Source organism: Macaca nemestrina, chromosome 2, assembly GCF_043159975.1.
Source record: "Macaca nemestrina isolate mMacNem1 chromosome 2, mMacNem.hap1, whole genome shotgun sequence".
NCBI lineage: Eukaryota > Metazoa > Chordata > Mammalia > Primates > Cercopithecidae > Macaca > Macaca nemestrina.
Window position 1 is genome coordinate 17,265,195 of NC_092126.1, and position 25,399 is coordinate 17,290,593.

Here is a 25,399-nt window from a genome sequence, read left to right on the forward strand (position 1 = left end):
ACTTGCTTTAAAAACATACCATAGTTTTGTTTAAAATATAATTTTTAATATCAAATCTTCGGTGTATATTAAAATTTCCCTCATTGCCCTTTTAAAAAAATAGTTGGCTTGTCTGAATTAAGGATTCGAATAAAGTTCACAAATTGCATTTTGTTGATATGTCAAATGTAAATGTTTTCTGATCTATGGCTTCCTCCTCCCTCCTCTGTCTCCCACTACCATTGATTTGTTGAAAAGATCAGGTCCTTTGTCCTGTAGAGCTTTCCACGTTATAGATTTTTGTGGATTACATCAAGAATTTGAGACCCTAAGTGCTCACCTCCTCTGCACCATCCGGTTTGTTCTTTTTTTTTTTCTGTAATTTGGCAGTTAGATCTTGAGACTCAATGAGATTTAAGCTGTATCTTTCTTTTTTTTTTTAAACCAGGGAGGCTTCATGGGTCCTGCCATCAGGAGACATCCTGTGTCTCTTTTTTGTAATAACATTGATTGGTGGCGTCTGGTATCGTCAGTCTATCCATCACAATATACCCTCCATCAGCTTCTCACTTGATGGATTTTGCTGCCATTGATGATCATTGTCTAGACCCATTATTTCATTAAGCGATGTCCTAATTCCTTCTCTCCTTCCTTATTGTCAGGCATTCTGCTATAAAGAAAAATATTCCTCCTCATTTTGTTTCCCTAAGGAAACACTGCACAGCAAGACAGGATAGACATCCTATTCTTTCCCCTTATTTATCAATTTTTAAAATAGTGAGTTTGTTGCCTAGCATCCCCTAAAGATAATCCTTATTTTTTTAGTGTCATTAAGAATTCATATTTCTAGCATAGAGGGTTTTATTCCACCACAGTCATTATCATTTTCGTCGCTCAAATTTTTGTTTGTTTTGACAGTGAAAGTACATGAAACGGACATAATACTAAAGTTGAGAACTCAAAAAAGTAAGTTTTTGAAAAGTAAAAATTGCTTTAGGCACATTTAAAAGTAGGGCAATGGGGTTAGAGTTGGTATGTCTCCTCAGTTTTCTTTCAAGTCAGCTAATACTTGAGCCTGGATTCACCAAGGACAAACCTTGCATCCATTCTGAGACAATAATATATGATGACTGGTTCATTTTTCTCAGTAGCTTCAGACCTAGTTGTTTTGTTTCAAGCATTTAACTTGTGTTGTTTCAGATATAAGGAATAGTAGTACATCAACTATTTTTTCTTCTGGGATTCAATTCCCTGGCCTATGACAATCCATTGAAAAACTGTTGCACGGTGACCTTGTCTTGATGTCATTACAGAGATGGTGAAAACCACAAAGCATCATAGGTTCTAAAGGGCTTACTGACAAGCTCATACTAGGATGAACACTGAATATTTAGAGACATTTTGTTAGAGTTATGAGTGTGAGAAATGACAAATTTTCTTAGGCAATACAGCTCACTGGCAGCATGCAATCAATACTGTTTCTACTGAATTTTCTCATTAACAGCATGAGATATGGGGAAGAAAATCTAGAAGATTAAATCCAGATTGCAAAAGTTTAATTTCTGGGCTTGTATTTATAGTGAGATCTTTTTAAAAAGCTGAGAAAAACTCATTAATAGACTATAATAGCTTGCAAAGGTATTTTCTCATGCCTGTCAGGATGTCATATAGCTTATGAGGAAAAGCCCAACCATTAAAGACACCTTAAATGGTTTTAGAAAATTACTTTTTCTATTGCTTTTAATGATTTTAATGATTGATGTAAAGCTGGTCTTATTTCCTTTAGGTCAGTGGTATGATAAAGCCATAGTTGTCAGTAGTTCGAATACAGGGAAGAATTTTCAAAACCTTTGGTTTCTCCAGGGCTTTGTCACCTACTGACTTGGCTCTACAAGTTTTGGGTAGATGGAATTGATTCTATTTGCCACAGCTGTCTCCCAAGATGGCAAATGGATTTATTGTATACCATCACTTTGATCTGTATGAGTCTCAATTTAGAGATGCAAACCATATATTCTTGCTCTGCCCCACTTTCCATTGAGAAATAACATGTTTCTGTCAAAAGTCAGTTAAATTGGAAAGAGTTTGGTTCAAACACAATAATCCCTGGCACAAAAGGACATAAAAATATATTGCAATGAGCATGCACTTTATAAAACTGAGGGGAAAAAGTGGCTCCATGCTAAATGGAGAAAAAAAAAATTTTAGAGGCAGTAAACGACTTTTAGAGGCAGTAAACATTCTTGTCACCATTTCTCAGGTGCTCTTGAATCTTAATATTCTAGTTGCTCCCCTCACCCCCACGTGTCTGCAAGTGTTCTTGCAGGGCACCTACACAGCGAACAACACATCTCTGCCACCATCCTGGAGCAATCCATGTGGAAACAACCTCATGTACTCTTCCTCGATCTGGTTGGCATCGAGTCCTTTAATGGGGACAAAGCGTGTGACTAGCTTGACCGAGATAACCATTCACTGTGTGTGTGCACCCACATTCTCCCTTTCCTTCTCTATTTCCCACCAGCGCCTGTTCACTCCACGAGATGCAGTCATCAGCTATGTGAGGAGGAATAACCACGATAGAAGTGATACAGATTTTCTTTTCCAGCACATGCCAATGGATTTCTCTGTTGCAGCACCTGTTTTGGAGAAGGTGTCTCAGTGAGGTTGCCTTATCTCCTCTGTTGCTGAATTTGTACCTGAGTATAATTCTACATTCTTTGTTTTATAACTGCACTTACTTTACAAGGAGACAAGCAAACAGGCCTGCATGGTTTACTCCTGGAGCTCTGTTCGTATTCCAATTTTTTTTTTTTTTTTTTTTTTGAGAAGCCGACAGTGATGGCACAATTTTTTCAGGAAGAAATTAGGAGTCATACAAAATGTCAGTTTGCTGTTGCAGCTGAAGTTATTAAATTTCTATCTGGACAATTTAAAGAACAAAAAACATTACAAAAAGAACATGAGAATACTGAAGAATATTGAGAATACTGAAGATGTACACTTGATCTGTTTATAATGCCAAGAGACCACATATTGACAACATTTAAAAACACCCATTGAATTAGTGACTATCTCCAAAAAAAAAACCATGTAACTCTCTGGATGCATAACCCTTTATATTTTCCAGCTATTACAGGACAAGCTTAGTGATGACGGTGACAATTCTTTGTGTTTTGGATCCTTCTTACAGGGGGCAGCACCGTTTCTTGTCTGTGCCACTTCTGGTACAACTGTGTTGGGAGCCTTTGACCCTCTGGATGAAATAGCAGACATCTGTGAGCGGCATGGCCTCTGGCTTCATGTAGATGTAAGTTCATCTATGTGTACATACGTGTTTAACCTTTGGTCTTTTTGTAGCCTTGGTATGACATTTTTCTTATTCTCAGAAACTAGATGTGGAGTCCCCAGTGCTTTTGTTTTTCACATTGGGGAAAACAAGTATGCCGCTTTCTGTGAAGTATAAATGAGAAGATTCCAAGGCTTCATAAATTTTTAGTTTTCTGGATTCCATTTTGCTTCTTTCACTCCCATGAGCCATCTTTGGTCCTCAAATCTACTGTCATTGAAGCAGCCTGGTGTAAGGGACACATCTGGGATTAGGGAGCTGAGAGATTGGTTTGACACTCATCTGCCTCTTCTTCATTGTGATCTTAGCCTGTTGGATTTCAATTTCTTCATTTGTAAAGGGGGGGGGGCATTGTGGATGTGGGCTATAAAGGATCTTCTAGCTCTAAAATTATGATTCCAAACAGCTGGAAAATGCAAAAAGCTACATGACATAATTGCATGCTACACCTAAAGCAAGTTCTTTCTGAATCTATCAAGTAATTATTTGAGGGGGGTTGGGATAATATACTCTTCACTGTTTTCTAATAAAGCACTGGCTTTTAAAAAATTTTTTGTAAGTCCTGTGGTTATTCAAAATACGTATTTCTTTAAATCAAAGGCAACTTTAAAAATTTTACTTCTCCAGGGTTAGAATGCTGAATTCAGTCAACTATGAACACTTGTTGAGCTTTTTAATTTTCTTTTTTAAAATGAAATTGCGAAACCAGGAGTTCATTAGTTTGATTCTAACCAAAGAGACAATTGCATGTGGTATTTTGGGACCTTTCCTCTGGTAAGTGATAGTTTCAGATCCTCTTTATCAGAAGCAATGTTCTTTGACTTGCTGAACAAAAGAAAACAGCATTTGGGGGATATATCCACACATAATTTTGTAGTTTAGATGATTTTATGCTTTCGAAGTGTTTATTTCAATCCAATCGTATCATGTAGTACAGCGTCTGTGATATGATTCAAAGTTTACCTTAACTGTATACTAACATTTGGTAAGAGCAACAGTAGTATAAAGTTCACTAGAGTTATTGCTTCTATTAGTATGCCAATGGCAATACTTCAGGTAGATTATTTGTGACTTCTTAATGGGATTTTAGCATTTGTATCTGTTCATATTTCAACTTATATCTTATTGATTTTTATAGACTTAGAAGCATAACAATACATTATATCCTAAAAGATAATATGAAGTGAGCATTTTTTAACTGTGGAAATAAGGGGAAAATAATCAAATACATCAGCAGTTATACCTAAATATTATACTCTCATAAAAGAAACATCACATATGGATTATATAGTTTATGTAGTTTGTATAAAACGGAGAAAAGTAAATAGTTTATGTAAAACAGTAACCACAGCAGCTTTTAAATTGGGAGTGACATTAAGAGATTTATGGGGCTTAGAGAAAATTGTGATTTATAAGTATGAATGAAAAGCTCTTTTGGTTTTCTAAAAATTAAAGGTTGAGTCTTTGAAGAAAACTTCTTTATAAGGGAATGTAAACCACACCAAATTATCCTATTTGTGCATAGCATGCCCATCTGGTAAATGCCTATAGTATTATATTAAATTTGACACAAGCCTATCTGGCTTATTAAAGACAGTGTTTACCCATCCTTTAGTATTGTGGGTGTCAAATCCATAAAATGTTATTACAGGAACATGTAGCTTATGTTGAAGAACCTTCATATGCCATAGGTACTTTATTAGTTTTAAAGAGAAAATATTAACAAATTGCAATAATTGCTTGGACCTGTTGGAAATCTTCTAAATGGCATTTTAAAGCTTCTTTAAAATATTAAAAACTGACATTATCTCTTTTTAAAAATGAAAAGACATTTACTTGTTCTGAGTTTTCAGTAAAACAATACTGCTCTGCATACATATCACGTTTTATTAATTCTAAGATGCATTTATTTGAAAAAAATTTAACATCTGAAATTGGTATTTTGATGTCAATTTTTATTAGTAGTACACAAAAAATGGGGATGCTTACATTTGAGAGTGTCTTCAATTTGGTAATATAATGCATTTTTAAGCCACCAAATAAGAAAAACTAGTTTTATTAGACTCTTTTACCTCCAAGTACAGTTCTTCCTTCATGAGGGCAATTGTTATGTGAGCTTCTGTCTGAGAGCAAAATGTCGGACTGGTCTAGCTCTTCTTTAAATCAGAGGTTGTAGCTGCTGGAAGCCTCATTCCCAGCAAAGCTTCCTATTCTCTCACCCATTCTTCATTCCACGTCCCATAGAAGGCAGCAAACATATTTAAAATCCTGGGCTTTAGAGGCTGCCAAATCTCAATTCCATTCCTTCCTTCACTTCCCTTTCAGGATTGGTTCTACTATTAATTTATTAACCAATTAAAGACAAATATATAAAAAATGATAAACTGTGGTGCCTCACATATAGTAAGAGCTTAATAAATGACAGTCTTTATTGAGATGGAAAGCCAAACTCCATCATTTAGGTGATTGGTTTGATAATTTCACAGGTTCTGGAGTTAGGAATTAGAGTAAAGCAAATTAAAGTACGGCATTTACATCAGGAGTGTTTTATTTATTTATTTTCTGAATAAATTTATGGATGAGCTGTTCCTAATCCTGCCAAAGTACTTTGTAAACTGGTGAACTAATACCTTGAAAGAGTTCTTGTGATTTCAAAACTTAAATCCAGTTCACTAGAATTGGGAGATGATTATTGACCTTTCTGGAGAAGGAATGGAGGCAGACGCTAGCTCAGGGAGCATGAAGGGGTAGAAGTGTAGGGTATGAGGCAGGTGGAAAGGGTTAGTGAGTAAACAGGTGTAACTGAGTAGACTAATCCTTCCTGTAGTTGTCACTGAAAGGTTCTCAGAGAGGTTGGGCAATAAGAGAAGTGAGAAAAGTAGGTAATTTAGGATTTAGGATATGTAATGCAAGTCAAGAAAAATGGGATATGTAACTCATCTTAATATTTGCAAGGACCAAGTTCTCAAAATCCAGATCTGGAGATCCTCAAGGTGTAGGCTGGGATAAAATTTTCCTAGATGCTGAGGACATTTGCCTTTGTGGCTCAGCCTTAGTCTCACATGGTCCATTGTGAATCCAAGTAAGGGAGAAAATGCAACAGGAAGGGAACTTGACTGACAATGCTAAGTTACTAATCCTTTACCTGGGAATGCTTTGGGATTTGAACACACAACATCCTTGAAACACATCAGACCTCACAGGCCTCTGGGGACCCCATCGAGTTGCTGGAGACTCTAGTCCATGGGATCAAGGTTGGTGCTAATATGAGGCCAGTGGGATTCGCAGGGCTCAAATTTTGAGGATTCACTCTTAGGGCCTTGCAAGAGTCCAGCTCTGAGACTGAGTTCCTCCTTGAATTATGCAGCCTACTGACTCATTCACTTTACCCTAGTCTCAGCTGTCAATGAAAGTTGTTTTTAAGCGGGATTTAAGGCCACAAAGTTGCTTGTGCTGTACTTTCTCATTGGCTACCAATGGGCCCAGCTTTTGTAGTACTCTGAGGATCATGGAGATACTTCATTTTCTTTATCTTCCATATCTGTGATGCGTACAACCTTGCCACTTCCTTCTATATATTAAGGTCTATCTATGCCTTTAAATTCCATAGCCAAAAACAGAGGTTGCTACATCCTAAGCAACTCCTGAACTTACCTATTGCCTGAAGCATCTCTGTCACCCTCATTGCACATGCTATACTCCCCACTTTGGCCAAATTGTCACCTTCCTTAAGTAATGATGTTAACATGACAAGAGAATAGGCTTTGAATCTCAGATCTGATTTTTGTCATTGGCAAGACCTTGGACAATTTACCTGAACACCTCTGAACTTTAGAAGAAGTGGAAGTGATCATAACTCCATTCTTAATGGAATGCTGTAAGGTTTAAATAAACATGGAAAGCATTCAATACAGCCCAAGCTAGTCCCCTCAAATTCTCAATAGTTATCCTTTAATGTCCCTACAAATTAAAATTTATGTCTGCTCCATTTTCAAGAAGCATACTAACTTTTGTATTTCTTACATCAATTTTTCTCCCTTTGTTCCAGACCTGTTGACTATGGGATTTTATCTGAGCTCCCCTCTCCTTTGCTCACAAAATTTATTTCTCCTGTGGATAACTTCCTTATGTCCTAAGCTTGCTCTCTCTCTCTCATTTGTCCTTGTTTCATTTGCAGATATTTCTGAAAGCCATTTAGCTAAAATGATCTAATTTTTCATTAACAGATATTTCCACCTAGATCATTCTAGTTGGTCTTCTATCTACCATGTCAATAATATGCCTCGTTCATTATGTAGAATGCTAGTCCTTAGCCCATGTCTCATCAAACACTGAATGGCAAAATGTTAGCATTGTGAAGATGTTGTCTATGTTAGAGTCTAAGCTATAAGAGGGCATAGACTTTGAACCTCTTCATCCACACATAGCTCAGTTGGTTAATATACCAATATATGATGTGTGAATTTATAATTCTAAGGGTCAGTGAGGGCCCATCTATTGTGATGAGGTTCTGGTTGCCTGAGTAGAACCAGTGATCAGAATTTCCTGGGGTACAAATCAGTTAACATGACATAAAACAAAATATCAAATAATGCGGATTGAGGTCATCACTGAGGGTTTTCTATGACAATCCACTGGCAAATAACATTGAAATAACATTGTTTTGGTACTGTAAATATCTCAACAGGCTTCTTGGGGTGGCTCAGCTTTGATGTCGAGGAAGCACCGCAAGCTTCTGCATGGCATCCACAGGTAAATGTAGTTTCCTGGTGTACAGCCAACTTTTGTCAGGCAAAGGGATCTCTTTGGACTAAGTGATATTTTGAAAATAGGAAAAAACAAAGTAATTGTTTTCTTTAAATAAACCAAAAAAAAAAAAAAAGAAAAAAACCCAAATTCCTTAAACCACTCAGACAAGGAGTTCTGTAGAACAGTAAACTTTATGAGTACTGAATGTAGATACTGATAATGATAGTATTCCATTGCCTGTGGAAACTGAGTCTTCTCCCTTCTCTGTCCCTTTGTTTAAAAAATAGGGCTGACTCTGTGGCCTGGAACCCACACAAGATGCTGATGGCTGGGATCCAGTGCTGTGCTCTCCTTGTGAAAGACAAATCTGTAAGTTTTCCTTTTGTGTTCTTTGGGCTTCAAGGGGGTTAAGTCACTGTGTTTGCCAAGGGCTTCATTTTTGCTCACTCTTGGCGACTTGGGCAAGGTGTAAATTGAAGGTCTTTGGGAAATGTTGATGGTCTCTAAATGAAAGACAAAAGAAGCCTAGATAAAATATGTAGTGATTCTGCTCAGGTAATTTTGTGGATTTGATTTAGGTATTATATAATCTCATTAGTTACAGCAAAATGGTCTCTCTCACCCGCATTTGGATTATATTTTAAAACTCAGTTTTAAACATTGCCAAGATTTTTTTCTCCTTGATTAAGTCTGGGATTTAAGTTATCTTGAAACTTCTGCTCACTGAGAAAGTGGAACAGATGTGTGTCATACATTAAATTGAATACTTAATACGCTTAGCTAGGGCTTAACAGCCCGTTTATATGGGAAGACATTTGTTCAGGGCTGATCATTGAACACTGATTTATTAGGGGATTGTTCATCCCAAGTGGTTGGTACTTAGCTTCTTTTGGAATGCTAGGGAGAGTTGGAAACTTGTCTGGATAACTGTGAGGCAAGTGGGAAAAAAGTTGAGGCTCCTGTTGGCCGGAGGTATAAACTCTGTTTTCCATGGGTTAAATAAGGATCCTTGTGGGAAGTGGCCCAGGCTGGGAAGTGCTACTTCATTCTTAGAAATGCCTCCTCAAGATCTGTGTTCAGCATGTGGGTGATCTTTCTCAGCCATCTGTTTACATTTTTTTCTTAGGGAACTCCCTTTGCCAATGTTAAAGTCATTTTCTGTTTTTAAGGAATTTTATTTCAAATGAAAACTATTTTTAAAACTTGAAACCTAGTCTTGCATGTGTAGCTATTTACAACTTTGTAAAGAAATTGTGATATTTATATGCTACTGCCCTGTGCATTTTGACATGATCAAACAATGTCCATCAGAAACTAGGAACAGGTTTTGCTTCTATAGAAATAGACACCACCAGAAATATGAATCAGTTCCTTAATGTTGTATTAGGTTGGATATAGTTGAATGTATTCAATACCATTTAATTTTTAAATTTAAGTTTTAAAGTTGTGGTGTGACTGTATTTGTAACTGAAAGGTAGTTTAAGATTACTATATTGATTGTGAACCAAAGAACGTAATCAACTTGCCCATAGGTACACATTTAGGATGGTACAGAGATAGGAATTTACTCAAGTTTTCTTTTGGTCTAGGTATAAAAACAAAAATGTGTCAATCATCCTTAATGAGTGAGGTATTTTACATGTGCTTTCTACCTAAATCAGACAATCTGAATGACAAACTTATCTGTTGGTGTGATACGCTAAGGAGTGGGGAACTTACACTAAAAATTTTATGACTACTCTTAAATAACTTTCTAGCTTTCATACACTTTTCTTGTTAAATATTTGAGTAATTTAGCCAACAACTGAATTACATTTATGTACTTGAGGCAATTTAAATTTTTCTGGATCATATAACTCCTTAACGGGGTTTTATTTAAAAAAAAAAAAAGAATTCATTCCTGGATCTTAGTGACAATCATAACCATGTCTGTTTTCATGGCATGAATTAAGAGGTTCGGGGAATTCTATTCACTGTGCAAAGAACTGAGCACTTTCAAAAAGTTACCTGATTTTTTTTTTTAAATGAAAAAGACTGTTTTCAATTTAAATGGAATAGAAAGCTGAACCATGAGATATGAGATATGGCAATCAGTTTAAGCTTTGTGTTGGCAGTTTTCTCTCTCTTTTGTACCTGGTTTCTGCCTGTTATTCTCTCTTCCATATCATTAATTCATTCCATCAACCAGCATAAATGATTTGTGTAGGCTAGACACTGTGCGATTCTAGGCTCTTATAGCATTGAATCAGACATATTCCTCAGAGACAAAGAGCTTTTAATCTCACAGGGAAGACAATGAACAAAATGCAGGTATTTAATTTTTTAACTGCTATTTTGATAAGTGCACCAACGAATGTCAGACTCTGTTGATTGTAAAAATCAACAGGCATTCCAGCCTCCTTCTCTTCTTGCCCATCTCCCAATATTCACCTAACTAGCCTCCCCTGCAGTTTCCATATGACACAGATATGTCTAATGTGATGTAGGAAAATGTGATGAGGACCTTGAGAAGAATTTTATACGAAAGCATTCTTCTCACATTTTTCTACCTTGAATGCAGTTGCATCAGACTTGATATATGGGTTGTTACCGTAAGGCAATTACCCTAAATTTTAAAAATTAATATGCACAGAATGACAGAAACAAAGGGAAAGTCTTGGACTGGGGTAATTTTGAAACGTTGCACCCCCAAAATGTGACTCCTTTCAGACTTTGTGATATCAGTGGTTAAAAATTAAATGTTCTTACTACTGAAACCATCTCCCCATTGGGTAATCTGTTAGTTGCAGCCAAATGCACCCTTGTCTGATATAGAGAAGAATATGTCACTTCAGTAATACACAGTAGGGAGATCTATGATGTTCCAGGTGGAAGGAACATCATGTAAAAATTCTTTAAGAAAGTAATGTCCTTTTTTAAAAAATTAAAAAACTGAAAAAGCCTATTTTGACTGAGGCATAGAGAATAATGTGAAGATTGACATAATATGAGACTAAAGGATCAAGCAGTGGGTAGATCATGAAGGGTCTTAGAGACTATTGTGATGATTTTAGACTTGATCTTTAGAACAATAGAAGAACTAAAAGTTATTGGAAAAGATTTTCATTTAGGACAATGAATTGGAGGGGAACAAGAATAGATAGAAGACTAAAAAAAGGCTTGTAATATCCTATGCCAGAGTTGATGGCAAGGGAGATGGGAAAATGTGATATTTAGTATACATTTTAGCTGTCAATTTAGACAGGGCTGAATTATCAACTATTGATTATCAATTCATTATCAATTATTATGGAAGATGAGAGAGAAACAGGTGTCATGTCTATCTCCCTAAATAGAATCATTCATTCGGTTGCTGTATCAGTAATCAGGATACAGCAACTGAATGAATGATTCTATTTAGGGAGATGAAGATCACTGGAGGAGAAGAGTTGAGAGTGAAACACGTTTCAGTGTTGCTTATACTAAATGAGGTTCTTCTGAGGTATTCAAGTGAGGAAGTCACATAGGAGGTTGACATACGGACCCAAATCTAAGAAGTCTATATAGTAAAGTCTATTACAGAATTGTTGACACATAGATGACATGTGAGGTCATAGGAATGGGTTAGATGCCTTGGGACGCTCTTTGGAATTAGAAGAAAATAAGATCTAGAACTTAGCCCTGAAAAACTTTAGCATTTAGAGATTAGATAGAGGAGGAAGGATTCCCCATGAAGGCTGAGTCAGAATGGCCAGGGAGATGGTGGGAAGACCACAAAGAGGGATGCTAACCAAACAGAGAAGAACATGTAGGAGAGAAAAAGTCCTCTCTTTTCCTTACCCATTGCAAGGTTCATGGCTGACTTTCCTATAACAAAAGACATTGACAAAAGAAAAGCATAACAAGCTTATTTAACCAACATTTTATGTGAAACAAGAACCTTTAGAGATGAAGCTCCAAAGGCCCAGGTAAAACTATTTTTCTGGACAATCATGCAGAAGTATGGTCATAAGCTGGCAGGGGGGACTTTGCAGAGCCTATTTGTCCAGGCTTCTTGACCTCCAGGCATAAGGTAGGACCCCTCTGGAATGAGGGTCTTAACAGCCTCCTTTTAGGGGAGATTGGTCAAATAATTATTTATGACCATGTTTCAGGGAAGAAAGATGAGAGAAGGTCAGCGAGTGACCTCCAAGGTGCCATATTTTGGATAACTGTGTTCTGAGCCATACAAAATGTGAGGCATGTGAATGACTTTCATCCTTCGTGTGACAGCTTATTGTCACCCTCTTCTTTGAAGAGTCCCCAGACTTACCAACATAAAATGGCACCTCCCCAGTGTTGTTTCTCAGACTGTTTCCCTCCTTTAAAGTGCTTATAGTTACTATATGCATAATAGTGTGTATAATTACTATTTGTAATGACTTCTCATGTAATATCATTCTCTCCTACTGAATGTAAGCTGCATGAGGAGAAAGACTATCATCATGTTCACCACTTTGTTGTCAGTGCCTAGCAAGTAATTCACTGAAAAGGGAAAAAAATCTAGTATCTAAAAACTGAATGGTTAATACATTAATCATCCTCAGAAATATCTGCCTTCATGTCAGCAGTAACTAAGAATTTGAATTTTTCCCTCACCCCAAATTATTCCTTTTGAAAACTCCAAGATACAATGATTAAAATTATAGTTGATGAGCTCTATTGCTTAGGTCCTAACACAAGGCTTGTGTTAGGACAATCATTGATGAATAGTGATTTTAATTGGTACTTCTTCTGTTGAATGTAAGAGGATAACTCTAGTTTAAAAGAAAGTAAATTACTTAGTAAATATACTGCTGTTCAGGCAAAAACTAATTCCCTAATTTGTACCTGCAAAACCCTGACATCCACAATGCTGTTTTCCTGATTGACTGGTAGCTTTTGCATTTTTGATTTCCTGTGTTAGTAAATAGGACTGCTTCAGGAACAAAGCACAGCTGTTGCTCTCAAAGTTGTAGTATCACTAACCCCCTTTGAATTACAGGGATAAAAAGAAAATCAGGGATTTAAAAAAAATCTGATTATAAATAGGTTGACTTCAGAGATAAATGCGGGATTTGCGTGGCTGTTTTGGATCAAAGACAGTTTTGATGCTTTGATCTAAAATAAAAGGCAATATATTCTAAGAATCAGTTACATAGATGGAGAAAAATCTCAGTATCAGCTTTTTGATTTTTAGTGTTTATGAGACAGATTTTTTAGTTCAAAAAAAAAAAAAAACCCCAACAGGTATGAGAATATGAAACATGCTAATCAGAGGGCATTTTAAGTATAAATGATTCCTCTTTATTTCTACCTACCATTATCATTCCATTTGAACTCACAATGCCTTTCTGTTGAACCTAGCTGCTACAGAAAACTCAAGTGAATTTTTTTTACTTTTTTAGACTATGTTGACAGTATGGATTTTAAAAAATCATGTTCATTTTTAATATTTTTATTTCAGAAGTAATTCATGTTCATCATCCAATGAGTCTGAAAATTCAGATAAAAAGAAAGGTGAATGAAAAGCAACACAGAATACTGATATCTGAAGATGGCCTTTATGTATTTCCCAGTGTATACCTACATTTAAATGTATGTGTATACACCATCCTTCATCTAAAAAATTTGCAGTATATCTTGCTTTTAGCATGCATTTTCTATTTAACAAAATTATGAAAACTGTTTCATGTCAATATGGATGCTATTACAATTTTAATAGCTGCAGAAAGTCCTATCATTTTGATGTATCATAATTAACTTGGCCAACCCCTTATTGCTGGCCAATCAGATGACTTTAATTTTTGTCTATTACAAATTTGGTTACCATCTTTGAGACTAAATCTTTTTGCACAAACTTTAGTCTTTAGCATAAATCCCTAGAAGTGGAAGAGCAGTATCTAGCTTTCATAATGCTTTTTAAATACAGGTTTCCTAATCTTTCTTCAAAAGCATTTACATTCTCATTAATGGAGTGTGTGTGTGTGTGTGTGTATATATATATATATATGCATGTGTGTGTGCATGCATATGTTTTTGTTCTAACCTTTGACATCACAGGCATAGTTTTGTCAATTTGATAGGCAGACATTTGTACACTTACTGACACAGATGCAAACATTTTCCTTCTAATTTTATCTATTGACATTTTATACCTCCTTCTCAGGGATCTTCTTTGGCTCAGTGTATTGACACGCAATTGTAAATTACCTAGGTTTTAAATGTGAGGCCCTGGAGATAAGCTTGCAAAGCTTTTCCTTTCCTTTCATCTTCATTCTAGAGGAGGCTCAGAATATAGACCCTCCCCGCCCCCCACTTTTATTTTTGGAGAAGGAGTAGCAAAAAAAAAAAAAAGAGTGGGATAGTCATTCAACACATAGTTATTGAGGATGTGCTGAGCCACACACTGCAATGTAAAGAAAAAAAGGAGACTAATGTCATTTCCCAGTGTGGTTGCCAGGAAAAGACAGAATTTTTGCTGGAAAATATACCCGAGAAGCAGGTTTCTTAGCCCCATTTTCATTTCTGTTCTGAATGATTGATATTACAAATGACAATTATTACATGCCTGTTAAAAAGTGTGCAAGTAAAGAAAGAAAATACATTTTTCTTTTAAATCAGAGAAACTAGAACAAACTGAATCTGGTTTTGTGGGGATTTCTTTCCTAGCTCTTGCTTTTCTTCATAGAGTTCCTATGGAAATGCCATTAGATGGTTTGAACATACTGAACAATCTGATCAAAGAAATTTTTTTCTCTTCTGCCAGAGAACACTCACACTTTTTCTGTACAGGTACCTTGTAAATTTATTTAGGATGACAGCCTACCAGCTAATGTAGCAGAAAAAGGGGAAGGTAGGTGTTTAAAACTGATTAGAAAAGAGAAGCATTTGACTTGTAGGGGAGATATCAGTCTCTTGTGCTTCATGCTGCCATAATCATTCTCTGTGTCTGGGCTGTTCTTGCTTGAGCTCAGAAAATTCTTCCCAGGCCTTTCGGCAAGGTTGAGAATCAAACACAGAGAACTCATTGATTTCCTGATTGGTAAATACTCTTTAATTCCTGTATTTTAAAAATTATAATAAGCAACAGGTAATTTTCTTTCCACGAAGTTTTGCAGGTGCATCACATTAAAAAACATGATTTCATCAGTAATCACAAACACCGCTGTCATTTCTGCTTTCCTTCTCTAAAAGGTAAAGGGATAATAATGTTAGAACCTCCTGTGTTCAGAATCCATTATCTATTTCTCCACCAAACCAATAAAATTTTTAGGATTTGTTGGTATTACCACTGCCATTCGTTTTAACAAGAGAATTTGCATTTTGCTTTAGATCCTTGACCCATACAGCTCAGTATATTGCTGCTATTGCTGACTGTGGCCCCAAGAGATGTGTTATTATGTGTTATTATGTAATTGTGATTGTACTACCTGATCTCAATCATCAGTTACCATCTAGTCATAAATGTGTACCGGTCCTAATGCAGGGCTTGAACTGGGCACCACAGTTCTTAGAATCATCTGTGTAGTACACTGAGAGCTACTTGAGGACAGAATGGGTCTCACTCACCACTGTTGCTCCACTACTGAGTATAAAACCCAAGCCTCAGCTAATTCTCAATTAAAAAATGTTTCCTGAAGTGACTAAATCTGTATCTATTTCCAATACCACCAAATGGCAATGTGTTTTAAGTCTTTTACCCACAGTGTGGAGTAATATGTCCTTTATCATGCATTCTGATCTTTCAAGTCTCAAAGCATGTCCCTTCTCGCTAATATATAGGAATTTTTTTGAAGGGGTATGGAAATCATTTGTCTCATCCATATGGCTTGATGTAGCCATTACCTCCTCTCATCCCATCCCATGTTGGCACTTTAAAAATCTTGACTCTGGGTTGTGCCAACATTTGGCCTTTTACCTACATGCCTTAGAGACCAATAATAAACCAGTGACTCATGGTTTCCTTTTTCAGAAACCATATTGTCTTTCCCCTAGGAAGTTATTTTTGTTTTAGTATCTAATGATGCTGTCTTTTACTGGAGACTGGACAAGTAGAAGAGACACTTGCTTTTCTAAGGCTCCCTGGGTCCTCTCTTGACCCCTTCCAATGAACAGAATGACATTCACAATCTGCCAGTTTGCTGCAAATGGCTGTCTGTAATGTTGGATGCAGCATCTTGGCCAACGGTCTCCCAATTTCATCCTTGAGTTCCTTCAAAACTCTTGGGTGGCTGCCACCTGGTCTTACTGATTAAGCTACATTTTGTCAGTTTGGCTTAGATGAGTTGGTGTTTTGCCCATTATTGGATTTTATATTTTCTGCCTGTTTCTGCAGAACCCTGAGGGTGTAGGAATCTCGCTAACGCCCTTCCAGGTAACGAATTCACTTATCTTGGCAGTCAGCCTGTTTCAGTATGGAACTCCTATCTTTGCTTCTCTGCCCCGTCATCACAGAGGACTTCAGATTCGCTAAAAAATGACCAGAAAGAAAAATATGAAATTCTGCCTTTGTGTCCTTTTGTCATTTTATAAAAGACCAGCAGTTGAAAAATATCCCAGAGAGAGGATTCTGTTTACACACTAATTTTTTTCCATCTCAGCTTGAAACAAAACTGATTAGGGTCCCACAGCACAGAAAGATTATATAAATTAAAATCTAGGAAAGGAAGAAACATAAGATTAAGGGAATAAAAGGAAGCCTGGAATGAACGTAATAGAAAAATTTATGCCATACTAAGCATGCTACACCTGCCTCGGGTGGGCTAGAATTTGGTTTTACTATTTTTAAAGGATTGCAAGTATCTGCCTTTTTGCCTTTTATTTTACTATTAACTCGTGGCAACAAGGCCTTCTCTTTTTAAGTTCTGGGATACGTGTGCTAAGCGTACAGGTTTGTTAAATAGGTACACATGTGCCATGGTGGCTTGCTGCACCTGTCAACCCGTCATCTAGGTTTTAAGGCTTGCATGCATTAGGTATTTGTTGTAATGCTCTCCCCCTCCCCTTGTCCCCCACCCAAAGACAGGCCCTGGTGTGTGATGTTCCCCTCCCTGTGTCCATGTGTTCTCATTGTTTCTCTCCCACTTATGAGTGAAAACTTGTGTTTGGTTTTCTGTTCCTATGCTAGTTAAGGCCTTCGCTTTTACCACAACTCTGATAAGATACTTGAGGCCCCCTTTTGAGTTCTTGGAATAAATTATTCTATTTGTTTTTCTTTGTATAATTTTATTGTCATATTGGTTGTTTCCAAGGAAGATATCTTAAAACATACCTGATAATTCTAATTAGGCTTTCTAGCTTTGTTGTTTCATGGCCAAAATATTTAGGGAGTCAATTTTTTGCTTCCATTTCTCTCTCCTTTTCTGGCACATCAATTAAATATATAGTAAGCCTGTTTCCTTTTTTTTCTTCTATTTTATATGTTCCATAATTGTCTTTCCATGTTTCATTGTGTACAGTTTCTTCTGACCTATCTTGAAATTCTCTAATTTTCTCTTCAGCTGTAGCTAATCTGCTGCTAAAGCCGTCTGAGTTATTTTGATATTGTCTTACCTATATACTGTCTTCTCTAGGTTCTTGATGTTTTTAAGATTAGTTTTTATCTGCTTGAACACTAAGCATATTTACCATCTCTTTTGTTAACTTCAATATCTAGTTTCCCTTTGGTGTTATTACTATTATTTCTTGTGTCTGTGATTCCTGGCTCTCATATTGTCTAGAGAGGTACCTTATAATCCTTGGTGGTTTACTTAATATTTTATTTGAAAAGTTACCCTTAGGAATAATTTGAGACCTGAAGTGATCTTCCTTTATAAAAATGGAATCTCTATTTTCATTTTTATGAGCATCTGAGGGAACTGGCAGTTTAGGACCAATGTTTGACGTTTTTTCTGGATCTTCGAGGTATAGCCTGCACCTCCATTTCATGGTGGAGACCTTTGGGTCCCAAACAAGAAAAGGGATTTCTTTCTTGGCCTTAATGACAATGAAAACTTTTGAATTTTGTTTCCTGAACCCTTTAGGATATCTGGTGGTGAGAACTGATAACACTCTAGGTCTCCAAACTTGGTGGACATAGGACCTCAATCATTGTTCCCTTCCTTCTCACCATTCTGGTTCTTGTCTTGACTGTCCTTCCCAACTCTGAAAATTTCCCGGAGTAGGAACGTCTCTAGCTTACCTCCTTGAGTTCCCTTTTCCCTCTTTGTACCTCCAGCAGTTTATCCCTGTCTTGTGGAGGTCTGCTAGGCTTTTCATTAGATGCAGTTTTATATTTTGTTCCAGGATTCCTGGCTGTCTTCAGTGGGAGGGACTCCAATTCATCTATTCCTTTATTAGAATTGATATGTACCACATTTTGGATTTTTAATAATTAGCAGCTGTTCAGTACTGCCACTGGAAATAAGTATTTGTTTATTCAGTCTTTCATTCAACCTGAAAATATGTAGAGACTACTATGTGTTCAGTGAATAAGACATGCCCCCTACCCTAAGTTAACGCAAAGGTTAATTAAAAAAAAAACATTTTAAGTAAACAATTAACATATACTATTCTTTAGTTATGTAATGGTTAAAAAGGAGTTGGAGAATGTAGATAAAATAAGAGAACACTGCTGAAAAGGCTGGTCAAGAAACTGTTGCAACAGAGGTGACTTAAAATATCAGTTACTGGTATTTTCTTTCCATATTTTAAAAGTAATATATGATCACATTATCAAACAGAGTCAAGCATAATTAAGAACACAAAAATTACTTGTAAAACACCAGCCAATATTAAATCATTTAAAATTTTCTTGAGATGCATGTTAATATATGTCTATGCTAAGTATAAATTAATATATTTTGCTTATATAACCAGCATCTTGCTTTCTTTATCCACTTCTACCCCTTCTTATGATCTAAAAAAACAGTCTCCTTGGGTTTAAAGAAGCTTGAGAATATTTCTTTAATCACGGCCATCTTTACCACGAAAGCAGCTAATTCAGCACCTTCAGCCAAGTTCAGCGGTGTGCATTACATGAAAGTCCATATATGTTTTTAGAAGCTTTCTTCCTATTACAAAATTTGCAACACTTTCTCCCCCATCCAGACACTTCTTACAACTGTAGTTACTGAGGTAATCAGTGACTGTCAGAAACATGGGAAGCTAAACCTGTCTTGTTCAATTAGGAGATATTGGTATTTGGAAATATCATCCAGCCATCTATTTTTCTTGTGGAATTTTGTCATCTTTTTGTGACACACGTTAACTATTCATCTATAGAGAAAGTCTCCAAGTGATACCAGATTTTCGTATGAGCAAATTATCCCATTAGATGTACCAAATGAAACCCAATATTGTACAAAACCTGCATATCAACTAGAGGAAATGTGGAATAGTCTAAAGTGAAAATAATTTGTAAAAAAACATAGCATTAGTGCATAAACTGGAGGAGAAAAGTAGAGGAATTTTAATTAAGGGTCAGAAGACTGGGTAAGGCATGAATATAACTTGATATTACATTTCTGAAATAATCCCATTCATTGGATCAAACGGCTGTTGATTGTTTTGCAAGTCCACCTTGCTGTAATCATTGTAGCTTCAGAATATATTTCATCTAGTAGAGTCTTTTACAAAATGACTTATCTATTTATTCTTCCAAACAGTTCTCAAAAACTTAAGTTTAAAAAACTTCCACTGGGGAGTTTTTCTAAAGTTTATATTAAACCTACAAGTTAATTTCAGAAGACTTAACATCTTTGTATGATTTTAGCCTTCCAACCTAGTAATATTTATTCAGATCTCATTTATTTCAAAGTTTTTTAACTTTGTTATAAATTTCAAATATGTACAAAAGTAGAGATGAACGTTCATGAACCCATCACATGGTTTTTAGCAAGGATCAATTCATGAGAAGTTTCATATCTACTTCTTCCCCCTCTTGCCTGTGTATAAAAAAAAAAAGAGAAAAAAGACACTCATACATTATATCAGTTTACCTGTAAGTATTTCAGTTGTAATGGCTTTTCTAACAGAGGACCCTGCATATGTTTTGCTTGGATTATTTATACATTTTGTATTATATATTTTGTTTTTTAAACCTTCTGACTGCTAAGGCTGATGTAAGAAACACTTTTGAAATATTTACTTATATTTAACTACTTTACCAGATCGCTAGCTAATTGGTTCTGAGAGATTTTAAGTTATAATCATATTCTTAGAAATGCAAGAGAATATCAGTATAAACTGTCATTTTTTTCATTCTAATATCTAAGCTTCATATTGGTTACAATTATAATGCACTGATAGAATTTTCAAAAATATGTTCAGTAACAGTAAACAAAAGACATTCTTGTCTTTGTAATTTTATTGAAGGTGCCCTAACTTATATATTCTTAATATTGAGAAATTATCTAGTATTGAGTTTTACCATATATCTTTCTATTATAAGGCAATTCTATCAATTTACTCCTTAAACAAAATTCATGTTAATAGATTTTCTATGTTACTGATTCACCTCATTTTATTACATTAAATTATTTTAATATGTTAGTGGATGATTTTTGCCTCCATATACATGTGATCAATCTATTCTTTGTGTTTTATCTTGGTTGGATAGTATTTTGAGTACAGTTTTAAAATGTCTTTTTTTAAAAAAATTTCAATAACAGGCATCAGTTTTTAGAAATGTTCAGGAAATGTAATAAAACTCTTGCTCAGAAATTTTGGGATAGATAATTCTTTGACTGTGTGTTCAGTTTTTAAATTGAACTATTAATTTTCTGCTGTAGTTGAGTTCAATATTTTCTCAAATACATTTTGCTAAGATTTTCAAAGATCTTAGCATAATATATGCCATGTCTTTATTTTTCTCATTTTTGTCTCGTATCCCTGCCTGAAATCTTAATTTTTAATTAAAAAATTTTCCCTGATTACTTATTTTCTTTCCATAAGGAATCACTTTTTGCATTTATTTTTCATGTCCTTATTAAATTTATGTAATTAATATTCCATTTCTCCCGATTTATGTTTTTGTTCTGTAAGAATGCTGTTTTACATTTGAGGGCAGTTTTGGCTCAGCTCCTTAAGTTCCATTTTGGAGTGTTCTCATCTAAATTATTTTCCAATTAATCTATAATAACCATGTTAGTTTACTCTGAGCAAAGACTGATTTATAATAGTGATTTTAATCTCCCAAAGTGCTTAAGATGTGTTATGAAATTCTGGGTTTTATTGTACTCAGATAATGATCAGAATGAAACCAGAGATAAAGGGTGACAAATTTTTACCTTTTACACTCCATAGTTATTCTTGGAAGGATATCTTATGTGAAAAACCATTTTTAATTCACATCCTCTTTCCCAAGTAGATAAACAGGCTTCAGAGTTGGGGAGGGAAGAGGTCTCTCTGAAGAGAAAGCAATTCTTAAGTATAAGTGTAAACCCAGGGCACCAAGAAAGAATAGAACCTCCCTGTAAATGAAAGGATAATAGGTTCTTTCCTGTCAGCTCAAATTCTAGGTAAAAATGTGGGAAGCCTCCCCCTCCATCTCCCATGTCAATATGGTCAAGCAGAAACTAGAGATGGCCCTTTATCTAGGCATTAGAGTACCTGGGGTAGCCCCCTGTGTTCCTGCAGGCTTCAGAGTGGCTGGTATGGAGGATCATCCAAAAGTGACTGAACATGAACAAGACAGAAAGATGCCTGGAAATAGGAGCATGAAGCAAGAAGCAGGCCTCAAGTGATCTGACATTCAGAGGCCATGGCAGATCTTCAGGCATAAGCAGGAAGGTGGGAAGACCATCTTGGGATGAGCTAAGGGCGGAGCTCAACACACGACTGCAGTGACCAAACTGGACAAGCAGATTTCACACCTCAGTATAAGGTTGCCAGATTCAGTAAATAAAAACACAGGAGGCTCAGTTAAATTTGATTTTCATCAAACAATATTTTAGTGTAAGTATATCCCAAATGTTATATAGGACATACTTATATTAATGGTTTTTATAAATTTATAATGTGTTTGAAATTCAAATTTAATGGGGGTATTTTGTATTTTAACCGGCAACTCTTCTCAACAGCATTTGAGAAATTCACAATAACATGAAATAGAGAACAAGAGGAGGAAGAAATTACCCTCAGAAAAAAAAAATTCTTGATCAACTATGTTTTATTTCTGAATGGTCTGACTGGTCAATTTGAGTTTTTCTGGAAGTGACCAGACTAAATATTATGCATTAGAAGTAATGGTGGCTCCAAATCAGAAATGTTTTAAAGAAAAATAAAGTTCCCTTTGTATACATCCAAAGTGATATAATTTTAAAACTTCTAACAATTATATTTGCTTTTAAGTTCTCATGACAGGAAAAATATGGCACCTCCACAGTATAATGTTTACATCTCTGCCCAAAAGACTAGCAAAGCTAAATTAGAATATCTCAGTGTTAATTCTACATTTCTAGTCTTCTTAGCCTCTGGTCCAATTGGTGGGGCAGCGGGATGGAGCGAGGGTTCATTATGCCCATCTCTATGGATGAGAGGGGAAGTAAGGGGTCATTGTGAACTGGGCAAGGAGGCTAAATTGTGTCTACAATGAACATCTTCCATGCCTTGCTGTGACAATTTACTAGTGGATTGCCAATTTTTAAATGTAGTCCAGAAACTAAAAAAAAAAAAAAAACAAAAAAAAAAACACCAAGAATTGTATCTTCTCCATCTCCAGTTCCATAGCAGTTATCAGAAGTTTACCACTTCTCCTTTATAAGGCTACTCTCTTCCCGGTACATTTCATTATGCCCTTGTCATGGAGTAGCACATGTGGCTATTATATGTTCTTTTGGTCTTACCTTGAAATAGTATTCGTCTGTTTTATTTTCAGTCTTAGCACCAAAGTGTAGATTAAACCCTTGACATCCAGTTATAGAAATACTGGTGCATTCATTTAGAGCACTGTCAGAATCTTTGTGCCATTTCAATATCCAACTTGCCAGAGAGGGAGTGAAATGCAATGAAATACGTAGCTGTTTTCAGAGCTAGTGTGAACCAGAAATTTATATGTAATAAGGAAAAGATTGTTTTCTGCCTGTGAGGTAGCAACATCAAGCGTTAGAGGGTTAGCCACTCTAATAGATTTCATTTCCCAATTTTGAAAGATATAGGGCCCCTTCACGTAAAAGGTTCAATTGAAATCTAAAAGGAAAATCTCTAGGAGTTCTTCAGTTGTCTTCTTTGTTTAAAAAGCTTTTGATTGAGGAAACGACTCACCCATGATTGGTGGCAAGGTTAATTTCATGGAGCTGGAATCTTAAGTATATTCTAGAATCTGATATTGGATTTACAATACAACAATAAATTAGTATGAACTCATGGAGTTTAACTCTCCCTGTACGGAGATTTATTTTCTCAATGCCTCTATAGCTTTAGACAATTTTGACAAAGGTTGTCACTTACATTCAAGACATTTATAATTATTTAGAACCAAAAACAGACATGCATGCCAGGCTACATGAGACTAGAGAGAAGACATATTATCACTCATCATTGTAATGCGTTCATGGATTTTGTAAGGCAGGCGAGAAGGAAAGTGTCTATGGTTCATTTTAGGTCACTGGGGTGTGGGCACTGTATGTCAGCACATGGTGACTTTTTAGAGGGTATGCTGAGCCGTGATAGGCGTGGGGACTACATCAGTGTTTGGATATGGGACAGGAATAGGGTGTGGCACCCTTCACCCTAAGATGCTGTAAATACAGTTATCCCCTGATTTCTGACAAGCACTGAACTGTCACAGAAATTAAGAATATGTGGGCCGGGCGTGGTAGCTCATGCCTATAATCCCAGCACTTTGGTAGGCTGAGGCGGGCGAATTACCTGAGGTCAGGAGTTCAAGACTAGCCTGGCCAACATGGTGAAATCCTGTCTCTACCAAAAATACAAAAAGTAGCCAGGGATGGTGGCATGCACCTGTAGTCTCAGCTACTCGTGAGGCTGAGGCAGGAGAATCGCTTGAACGTGAGAGGCAGAGATTGCAGTGAGCCAAGATCATGCCACTGCACTCCAGCCTGGGTGACAGGGTAAGACTCTGTCTCAAAGAACAAAACAAAACAAAACAAAGAAAAAAAAGGAAAGAAAAGAAAAACACAGATTAAGAATCTATGGTCTTGGGGAGAGCAAAGTCAGATCTGGACAATGACATGTGGGTATCTGGGACTGGGGAACGATGTGCTGGGAGATGAGGCTTGGAAGCAATTTCAGATCACATATGGAGGGATTTAAACATCATGTTAAGAATGCATTTATTTTCCTACAGGCAAGTTGTTCCCTCTGTGTGGAAAACCAGATACTCTCTTCTTTGCCTACTTGAGTCCTACTGTTTCTCCCATAAAACACAGCTCAAGCCTCAACTCTGCCAGGCGGCCTTTCTGCTTTTCCAGGACGCTTTAGGGGCCCCTCCTCTCTAGCCAAGCATTTGTTCAGTACATATCGCAAATTCCTCTAATGGTGGAGCCATTAGCCTCTCACTTATATTGAAAGAGGCTCCCTGCCTGTTCCTCATGTCCAGTACAGGCCTGGCAAGTTCCATAAACAGTTAAAACAAGTGGATAAATATAGTAACCCATCAAATCCATATATCAATCCCATGAGGTAGGGACTATTCCCCTTCCTACTGTACAGATGAGGAACCTGAATACAGAAAGCATAAACAACATGCTCACAGCCTTCCATGAATCTCATAAAGGATGGAAGTGGGATTCAGTCAGTCATGCTCAGTCCACAATCCATGCTTTTAACCACATAGCTTATATGTGCCTAAAACAAGACGGCAGGTAATGGATCAACACTATTTCCTGCCTAAAACTGAATTTTAAAGCCATAATAATGTACAGAAATAGAAAACGTTGATTTAGAAAGATAAAACCTGCTTGTTTAATCCCCTTTGGAACCTATACAAAATGAAGTAGTAATGCTGATGATTTTGCTACTTCTAACTCATTTCCACAGCCAGTCTAGTTTAAACTGACCTATGAATCTCCACCTAACTCAATTCGGTCCCCAGACTCTTGCCTGTAGGTTTTTCTCATTACATGTTCCCTCTTTCAGCCAAGGTTGTACAGAAATTCTGTAGATATAGTCACTCTCTCCCCTGGATTTGCAGTCATGGTTGTTCTAAATACATCTGGTTCTCTTGTTCCCTTCGGGACATGTGCAATTTGTCAGACAACGGTTTTCTTGTTTGGTTTGGACACCATAATTCTCATACCTAGAGACCTAGGATTGCGCCAGAGAATCGTAAACGTCATCACATATCCCTCCTTTTAACCGACCAGAGAGACCTGTCTACTT

At 36.4% G+C, this 25,399-nt stretch overlaps 1 protein-coding gene across 1 annotated transcript in view; it reads left to right on the forward strand.

The window, feature by feature from the left end:
* The window catches only part of LOC105470962 (glutamate decarboxylase like 1), a 166,540-nt gene that overhangs the window by 52,450 nt on the left and 88,691 nt on the right, over positions 1-25,399 (forward strand). Inside the window, exons 9-11 of the mRNA XM_011723329.3 lie at positions 3,173-3,289; positions 8,016-8,080; positions 8,365-8,446. Of these exons, the coding sequence (XP_011721631.2) occupies positions 3,173-3,289; positions 8,016-8,080; positions 8,365-8,446 (264 nt within the window). The remainder of the gene's footprint in view (positions 1-3,172; positions 3,290-8,015; positions 8,081-8,364; positions 8,447-25,399) is intronic.